Source organism: Neopsephotus bourkii, unplaced genomic scaffold, assembly GCF_033783945.1.
Source record: "Neopsephotus bourkii isolate Nb327-2 ecotype Australia unplaced genomic scaffold, CSIRO-AGI_Nbou_v1 NB_1820, whole genome shotgun sequence".
Taxonomy (NCBI): Eukaryota; Metazoa; Chordata; class Aves; order Psittaciformes; family Psittacidae; genus Neopsephotus; species Neopsephotus bourkii.
The window spans coordinates 3,780,154-3,789,930 of NW_026902293.1; the positions used below are offsets into that span (position 1 = coordinate 3,780,154).

Sequence of the window (9,777 nt, forward strand, 5' to 3'; positions counted from 1 at the left end):
AGCGTGTGATCCATTGCTACCCCGGGGTAGGTTTTAGGATGCTATTGTCATACCTGTTCCTGCTGAGGTCAGGAAGAAAAGTCTCCCTGGAACACCTGCACATGAGATTGGGTTTCAGTTAGTACATCTTGCACCAAAGGAGATCACATTCACTGTGTTTGTGGTTTTTTTTCCCCTCTGTTTTAGGCATTTATTAACACTGCAAAGGAGATCTACGAGAAAATCCAGGAAGGCGTTTTTGACATTAATAATGAGGTAAGTTTTAGTACTCTGAACACTTTTGGTTTTTTAAAATGTACAGAGTTCACTAGAAGGCTGGACAGTAAAACATTTGTTTGTTTCATTTGGATGCTGAATTATCTGCTATTGTGATAAAAATGGATTAAAATAAGTGACCCTATCCATCCATGAAGCATCACAAAATAATATAAATCCCCAAAAGAGAAGAAAATCCACTTTCATCCACTTCTCCATATGGTGTCATCTGTTTTCAAAGATAATTTTCCACTATGTAAATGGGGGACCATGTTGATATGCCAGATGCACTCCATGAGCTGTCCAGTGTAGAGGAGGGATTGCTTTGAGAGTTACATAAAAGACTTTTGAAATGTTCCTGGTTTAGGTGGCTGGATTCTGTAGGGAATAAAAGATTAGCTGTTTTGCCTATGCACATTACTGAAATTACAGATTATCAGGGCCTCTCTTCACTTGTCTGAGGTGGGGGTGGGGAGGTGGAGCAGGGTGTACTTCTCTAATGCAAGAGGCTGGAAAGACCTCTAATGTTTTTCTTGAATGTTGATACCATGCTGTTGAAAATCTTGAGCAGTTAGGAGCAAGGTTCATGGCTGTAGAAAACATAAATCCCAATTCAGCAGTAGTAAGTAGAAATACTGGGATTGTATAGAAATGTTAGGATCATACAAGCTCTCTGCTAAGGTTCACATAAAAAAACACACCACACAAAGTTTAAATTTGTCAGTATGAAGTGTTCAGTCCTTCTGATGCACAAAGGTTGGTTTTCTTTATTCTGCATGTCCCCAAACGTTGTTGCTGAGGTGCTTAGTGAAACCACGTGTGAAAATCTGCACCCCCACTCTCTGCTTGGTATCTGTTCTGTGAATAGGTCCATTCCCTGTCAGGGACTGAGTCCGAAGCTTCTGTTAAGCATTATAGACCTTGCAGAATTGTTCAAGGAATAGTTGAGGAAGTTAGCAGGACTTAAATAGCTTCACCTGTTCCTGCTTAATATACTGCAACAGCAGAAAACTTAAGCCATTAAAAGTGTTGCTCTATGACTTCAGAGAGGAATTAATGAGTAACTTTAGTAGCATGCAGACTATTTGCATTAGGAAACTTGTAGCTAAGATTTGAATAGTAATCCTTCAAAGACACTAACTTTGACTGGAAAATGTGTGTGTATGTGGTGGTTTGGTGAAACATTTTTTAAATTCAGTTCAGCAATGAAAACTTCAACATTTCCTCCCATGTTTTTCCTAAAGAAAATGCACTCAATAGTGGAATATAAATTGGACAGCAATCTGAGAGTCTGAAAAAGCATGCTCATTGTATCTGTCGAGTTTCATATAGTAGCTGACTGCTTTACTGTGCCTTACGGAGCTTTGATTGCAATATGCTGTCAAGAGCCAACAGTCCGTGCTACTGACTTGGCTTTATGCCAGGTCTGGCTCCTTGATTCCTCAAGAAGTTGCTATCAGCCCAGAGGGGGCAAAACCAATGAGCCATAGGGCATGCTTTTTATTAAAGAGGAGTCAAAGAGCGAAAAGAAACCACATCAGCTGCTGTCAATACTGAGCTAGTGCCAGAAACCCGAAGGCTACCACTGTTGCAGAACAACTGCCAAGCGCTATAAATCTGAGATTTACTGTGACGCAAAGTTTCCTTAAGAGCTTAATTTCTGAAGCTACTGTATTACTTTTCTCAAAGTGCTGTATTTTTAGGTAAAATCCACTTGAGGGAGTGAGGGTTAAGATATAAGTGTGATTTTGATGAATGAAAGAGCTACGCTGTGTGTGGGTTCTTGGCAAGTGGCCATGTCTTTCGGGATCATAGAAATTATTGATGACACAGAACACTCGTGTGCCCTTAGCCTCTACAGCTGATTCAACACAGAAAGAAATGCTGTCTAGAGAGGAAAAGTTTTATATTAACCTATTAAACTAATGGAGGTTTTGGTGAGAGGGGAGAGGTTACACATTCCTAGCGAAAGCTGTGTGTTTTTAAAGCCTTATTCCAAGTAGTATTCAGTTTTGGCTCTGTGTTTTTGTGTTTGGAGTTTAAGCTACGGCGTTTAACACAGACAAAATTTAAATGAGAAGGAAAGCATCTTCCTTTAAATTGTAGTCAATTGCTAAGCACATGTTGCTTAAAAAAATATAGATATATAAACTTTGCTGTATTTTTTGCATACATTTAGTTGTGGCTGTCCCATCCCTGACAGTGCTCAAGGCAAGGCTGGATGGGGCTTTGAGCAACATGGTGTAGTGGAAGGTGTCCCTGCCTATGGCAGGGGGGTCTCTTCCAACCCAAACCATTCTGTGAAGCTGTGAAGTTCTTCAAGCATATTAGTGTTCTGAAATAATTACACTGTGCATTATACCTCATTTCAGGCAAACGGCATAAAAATTGGCCCTCAACATGCTGCTACCAATGCAACGCTTGCAGGCAATCAAGGAGGACAACAAGCTGGAGGAGGCTGCTGTTGAGCCCATTTTTACTTTCTAGCTGCCTGGATGGGGCCTACTAACTTGTTTGTTCACCCTTCCCTCCCCCCACCCCGCTCGCCTCCACTTCAGTTCAACTGAGACATGAAACTTGTAAGTTGGTTTCCTGTTGCAGAAGACTTTATCCTTCAAATTCTTGTATAACTTTGAATAAATGGTTAATGTTCACTTAAAGACAGATTTTGGAGATTGTATTCATATCTATTTACATTTGATTTCTAGGTCAATTGATGTGATTATTTTTGTTAAATGTTGTCTTGTGCCCTTGACTACAAACTGAATTGTATTAAACACTACAAAGTCATCTGAGTATTTTAATCAGTTTGTGTAGTTAGGTTTCCCACCTCCTGCGGTTACCTAATGTTTAATATTGTAGAGCTGTCCTCAAGGTTTTTGTCAATTTTCAAGGCTATAAAGAGAAGCGGAAGGACTCTTTTAATTCTGTATTTATCACTTTCTGTATATATAGTTTAATAACCTGCTTGGGTGTACTTGCCAAGCTAGAATTCTTTAATGCATTTGCATAAATTCTATACTACTTAGAGCTTGAAAACTACAAAAGCATCAATAGAAATTGCTTGGACGCTAAATTTTAAGCCTTTTTGACATTCTTAGCATGTTCATCGTCACCCTTCATTATCCTGAAGTCCAAGAGAAATGCTTAATGTATATTACTAGAGGCTACATACGTGCTATCTATTTTAATGCCAAATGTTTGCTGTTTGTCCACAATTTCCACAGCACCTCTTCAGAAATGGATTAGCTGTTTGCCTTAACAAATACTATAGGTAAAAACAGAATATGAATGAAAAGTGGAGGAACAGTTGATAAATTTAAAATGGCACATTACATAAAAAAAAGATTAATCTTTTCTTAATTTTTTTTTCTTGTTACCACTTAATTTCTAGGTATATTTTTCATGAAGGACAGTTTTTTTCAACCTAAATGTACAGTGGTTGTGTAAAGTTTTCTTTTAGTGGCAACTTGTAATCCTAAGTATATGGTAAGCATCTTGTCTATTGTGAAGAGGGTGTGAAAATAAAATCTGCCAGTTTGGAAATCTTGATGAAAATCAAACTTAGAAACGCTTCGGTACTTATTATGGTGGTGGTTGGGGGCAGGGGTATGTTTTGCCTCACGTGAAAGCATTGCAACAGTGCAAAACAAAATCCTGTATTCAAGTGTTTATTTGTCAAAGTACAGAATATTCATGTCACTTTTCCTACAAATGAGGAAATGACTGAGTTTGCATCTTGTCTTACCTAAATAAATTGCAGCTAAAAGGGTGACAATAATGCTAGGCCATGGTTTATGTATCGGGGGCAGGGGGGGAATGGGGGATAGGACAGGCAAGAAATGGCTGCAAAACTTTTGTCGTACTGGACCAATACTGACTGCAACCCAACCCTGGGGGACATGGATCCTCATGTCATCCATGTCATCCATTCTTTGTCAGAACTTTAATGCTGAAAGTGAATAAACTTCAGCCTGACAGGTGTTAACATAGCAGTGGTTCTGAGATTAAATCAAGTCTAAAAATCATGTGGAGCCTTTTGTTTGTATCTGGGGGAAGGGACAACCAATAAGGATTTATTGCTGACTTGAGCTCTTTCCTGAGCATTTAGGAGCATTGTAAGCAATGCAATGTAATTGTTCTCAACTATTTAAACCTTACTCATTTTATGTACTTTTAATTGTTAACTGTTTATTATATGAAGTTTGCATCTATAAAACACTGTTTGATTTGAAGTATGAAAATTGTGCTGCATGACAGTAAAACCATATGACTGAATTGCATCAATGCTGGGGGAAACTGGCTTGTAGTACATAGATCTTCACAAGAACGAGTACTTACTTGAATTAACTGCTCAAAGAGTTTTTGCAACTGGCAGTCTTGCAGAACTCAGTTGCTTGAGACAAGATGGGAGAAAGCCATTAAGCAGCCTCAGCTCCATTACAAATGGGAGGAAATTTCTCTTAGCTATGAAATTCCCCCCTTAAGGGAGTAGAGGAGGGGAATTTGTACATTGTCCTGAGAAGAACATCCTGTTTTAAGTGGTGATGATTTGCAAAGCTAAAGCTTCTGACAGCCACTCAACTTCTGAAAGCATGGAAGATGTGTAGACTTGACCAGGATTCTAGAACTATTGTAGCAGACCCATCAGTGCTCTTCTTTTTTTTTTTGGGGGGGGGGGGGGGCTGGGGGGAGTGAGTGAGGAGCAGGGGGAATGTGCTGTGACTCACTACAGCCACATGCGCATATTGATTTCTGGTCCTGCTGGTTGGTCCTGGCTTACATACCAGTCTTATACTGCATGTTATGTTAAGAATCTGGTACTCTAAAAGAGAAGCTAGAACAAAACTGAAGTTCCCTCACATTCTGCCTGGCTTTTTGTCTCAAGCTTTGCACATACATAATCCTTTTGTTGCCAACTAGAAATCTGTGGGGAGGGGGGTATGGGTTTTTGAGACCCTCCCGATGCTATTTTATCCTACTAGAATTTGAAAATTAGCACAGAAGCTAGCCAGGAGGGTTTATTTCTAGAGCATGTGCTTTGCAAGGTTGTGCTTTCACAAGTTTTGGTTTTACTTGTACGTGAGTGACTGATAACTTGCTGAGCTTTCATGTTTGAATTCCAGTTGGCTTTTACTGGTTGTATTTCCATAACCAAAGAATTGAAATGTTTGTTTCCCAGCAGTTTGTACAACTGTTAAATGTAATAATGTAAAACTCCTGATACTGGAAAAATTGTACCAAGATGCAGTGTCCCTGTACTCCCAGTTAAGCAAATGGTATAAACCATAGTTAACTTTCAGAAAAGTAAATTTGGAGTCACAAATCCTCTAACCATGACCTAAGACTTGGTGTCTCTTATTTCTACTTAAAATTAGAAGCCCTTCAGTCTTGTACCTGTGTGTTTCTGTTGACTTCAGTCATTCTGTTTTATTCTTGTACAAGATCTGGCTCTGCAGTGACTTAAGGTAAATAACTTCCAAAACACTTACTGATAAGCTAAAGTAACAGGAGACTGGCTGAAGCCTTGGGAGGCAGCGAGTGCCCTGTTCCAAAGAGGTCTCCTTGTTCCTATGTTACACTTTATTGTGACACTTGGTTCACTGTGGTGTTGACCGCTTGAAGAGCCTTCAACTGGAATAGCTATATATTGTTGGGGTTAGAAGGGCAGAGATTAGTTTTAGGCTAAATGGCATACGTTTTAAGTTGGGAAAGGTATTTCTGCTGTAAGAGTTTACCCGTGACTGGTGGAGCACTAAGTCTGTGCTTGTGAAGAAAGGAAAAACTCGTTATCAGGCTTGAGGTTACAGTGAAATTGAATCTGAGTGGAAAAAGGTGCATCAATACAACTTGGTAATATCAAAAGATTATACTGGACATTAAAAGTTTGTTTCTTAAAGTAATCATTCTAAGTCGGAGTCTCTGAACATGCCTAGATTTTTCTCAGAGTTGTTGCCAGTAGAGTATTGTAAATGCTGATGCCCAATATGGTGATTCCTCTTGATGGACTGTTCTTTTGACAGTACTGATTATCATGCAGCTTTCTCAGGTGTTTTGTTTGGTGTCTTTGGTTGGTTGTTGTTTTGGGGTTTTTTGGGGGGGAGGAGAGGCATGTTAGTTGTTTGGGTTTGGGGGGGTTTTTTCCTCCTAAATCAGGTTTCTCTTGTGTATTATCTCCTTTTTGTCCAGTCTATTCTAGTATTCTTTCATTCAAACTGAATCCGGTGAGCAAAGTGCTGCTCTCCATCTCTATTGTTCCACATCCTTTATACCTACATGTAAGGGAGTTTGCCCAGCATGGGCATTTGCTTTGGGGATGGAAGGATGGGGCATAGGGAGAGAGGGATATACTGTGCCCCATCCCTGGAGGTTTTTAAGGACAGTCTGGATGGGACTTTGAGCAGTCTGGTCCAGTAGGAGGTGTCCCTGCTCATGGCAGGGCAGTTGGAACTAGATGATCTTAAAGTCCCTTCCAAACGATGCTCTTGATCTTGCCTCATGATACAAAAATCATGAGGGAGGTATTGCCTGTGTTCTGTTACTTGTTACACATGTGGTGGATATTGTTTTGTATGTGTGGGGGGATGTAATTTGCCTATTCCTCATCTGCTATTGCATAGGAGGAGATACGGGACAAAAAGGAAGACTAACAGGTTTTATTTGGCTATCTTACGAAATTTGTTTGCTGGATCATGCATAAGATTTGTATATACTTAGCGCTCCTCCCCTGGAATCTCTGAGTTTTCTTCTGCCACACTGCTGCAGTGTAACTTTAGCAGGACCCAGTGGTGATTTATTTTAATGTGGTACTGAAATCTCCATTTGTAAATAATCCTGACTGCTGCTGTGTAAGGAGCTGATGAAATGTCTTTACTGGGTCTGCTGCATATGAAAGAAACCACAACATTAGGCAATAAAAACTACTAACAGAATGTTACAAAACCAAGACCATGACAAAAAAGCAGCATGTTGTGGATCTATCATTTTTATTCTTGGGACAGATTTTATTATGTTTGGAACTATTACAAGACATGTTAAATATTGTGGATGATAAGAGGAAACAGACTCTTGGCAAACATGAAAAACCAATTACAGCATATTACCCTATTCCCCTTCCAATAAAGGAGGGGCGAAGCTAAAAGTTTATTCTTCGCTTCTTAGCAGCTGGAGGAGGAGAGGAAGGGGGGGAAGTGTTCCTGCTAGAGGATTGGCTTGAGGACAGAGGCTGCTGCTGTAGCAGCCATACCGCGGGCAATCCAAGCTGGAGAAGACAAAACCAGCATCTGCTGCAGCCAGTTCTACCCCAGCCTAAAAAACTTTTGGCAGGGGAGTGCTGATTAAAGAAATATTCTATACTATCAGGTATATTCTGTTCACTTAACTGTTCACTTAAAAATAAACCTTTAAACATTGTGTTTCATTGCAGCCTTCAGAACTGCAGATCTCACTGTTGTGGAGATAAGTATTTCCAAAAAATTGTTTTGACCACTAAACTGGGACATGCATCTGATACTTGGACACGGGATTTCACTACTACATCGTGTGGCTCTATGTGATGTAGAGGTGAAATGAGGCATAGGGAAAATCTGCTCAAAAGTTCATGTAGAATCCATGCCCCTACACTGTACATCTGTTTGAATTCCTATTCCAAATTACACTTCTAAAATGGGCTGTGGCAACATGAGCGTAGATGAATCAATGCATAAGCATGTTTTGGGGTTCTTTCCACTCCACAGCATTGTTCTGATTTTTAAAATTCCTTTTCTGAAGAGTTGGAGGTATAAATGTTTATATTGGGCAGAATCTTGGTGGTGGTCAGGGCCGTGGTACATTTGGTGTGAATTATAGCAGGATCTAATTAGCCTTTCATACTTAACTGAAGCTTAGTACCATGTATTGAACTAAGTGGAAACTGATCATTTACTTTTCCTACACTTACACATAAAAAAGTGGGAGGCAGGAAAATCCATACGAGGACAGCTCAGAAGAGAGCAAGGTACGATTCTAGCAATTGTCATTATTGAGCTTGATGCCAACCTCATGAAGTTTAACCATGCCAAGTGCAAGGTCCCACACCTGGGTCGGAGCAATCCCAGGCACAGCTACAGGTTGGGCAAAGAAGAGATTCAGAGCAGCCCTGCAGAGAAGGACTTGGGGGTATTGGTTGATGAGAAAATGAACATGAGCTGGCTTCAGTGTGCTCGCAGCCCAGAAAGCCAACCATATCCTGGGCTGCATCAAAAGGAGCGTGACCAGCAGGTGGAAGGAGGCGATCCTGCCCCTCTACTGTGCTTTTGTGAGACCTCACCTGGAGTATTGTGTGCAGTTCTGGTGTCCTCAGCATAAAAGGACATGGAACTGTTCGAACAAGTCCGGAGGAGGGCCACGAGGATGATCAGGGGACTGGAGCACCTCCCGTATGAAGATCGGCTGAGAAAATCAGGGCTGTTGAGCCTGGAGAAGAGAAGGCTGCGTGGAGACCTCATAGCAGCCTTCCAGTATCTGAAGGGGGGCTGGGGATGAAGGAGGCTGCTGGGGAGGGACTCTTCATTAGGGACTATAGTGACAGGACAAGGGGTAATGTGTTAAAAAGGGGAAGTTTAGATTGGATATAAGAAGGAAATTCTTTCCTGTTATGGTGGTGAGGCACTGGAATGGGTTGCCCAGGTAAGTTATGAATGCTGCATCCCTGGCAATGTTCAAGGCCAGGTTGGATGAAGCCTTGGGTGGCATGGTTTAGTGTGAGGTGTCCCTGCCCATGGCAGGGGGGTTGGAACTTGATGATCTTAAGGTCCTTTCCAGCCCTAACTATTCTATGATTCTATGATTATAAATTTGTCCAAGTTAAAATACTCAAGCAGAGGGCATATTTTCAGATTATAGCTTGGGAAAGCATTTTCAGATGTGGAAAATGTCTGCAAGTTACTTACAAGACAGTTACATAAGAAGGGTGCTCAGGAGGACAACCCATGGGGTTGCTTGTGGTTGCCCATGAAGGTGATGCAGGGAGAGGCTGTCAGTTTAAAAAGCAGGACACAGCAGCTGAGCACCAGCACCGGGAGAGCTGCTACTGCTGCACAAGGACCAAAGCACTGGGTGGCTCTGATGGAGGAACCTTTGAATTTTGGCACCCTGTTGCTGTTGGCAACACGAAGACCAGAGTTGAGGCAGTGTCCAGAATCTGAGGACAGGTACGAGTGGTTTGTAGGAGCAGAGATGGGAACAGAAACAGCAGCAGAGGGCATGGGTAAAGTTAACTTACCAAGTGCTGGCTTAAAAAATACCTGAATTCACATACGACCCATGTCTAGGATTATTGTGTACCAATGTCTCAAATGTAGTTGGAAGCAGATTTTTCTGTTTCTTCTACCACATTTTAATTTGTGAGGATGCTAGGACTTCACTCACGGGTTGCTGGTTAGGTTCATGTCAAAAGTGCTTAGGATAGAGAATATGGGAACAAAAAAATTTGTGCTTCTGGTGGCCTTCAGCATCAGTCCAGCCACCTTTGAGCAAAGTGTG

At 41.1% G+C, this 9,777-nt stretch overlaps 1 protein-coding gene across 1 annotated transcript in view; it reads left to right on the forward strand.

Moving 5' to 3' along the window:
- The window catches only part of RAB2A (RAB2A, member RAS oncogene family), a 45,792-nt gene extending 41,509 nt beyond the window's left edge, over window positions 1-4,283 (forward strand). Inside the window, exons 8-9 of the mRNA XM_061342890.1 lie at window positions 187-255; window positions 2,628-4,283. Of these exons, the coding sequence (XP_061198874.1) occupies window positions 187-255; window positions 2,628-2,723 (165 nt within the window). The 3' untranslated portion in view covers window positions 2,724-4,283. The remainder of the gene's footprint in view (window positions 1-186; window positions 256-2,627) is intronic.
- The last annotated feature ends 5,494 nt before the right edge of the window (window positions 4,284-9,777 follow it).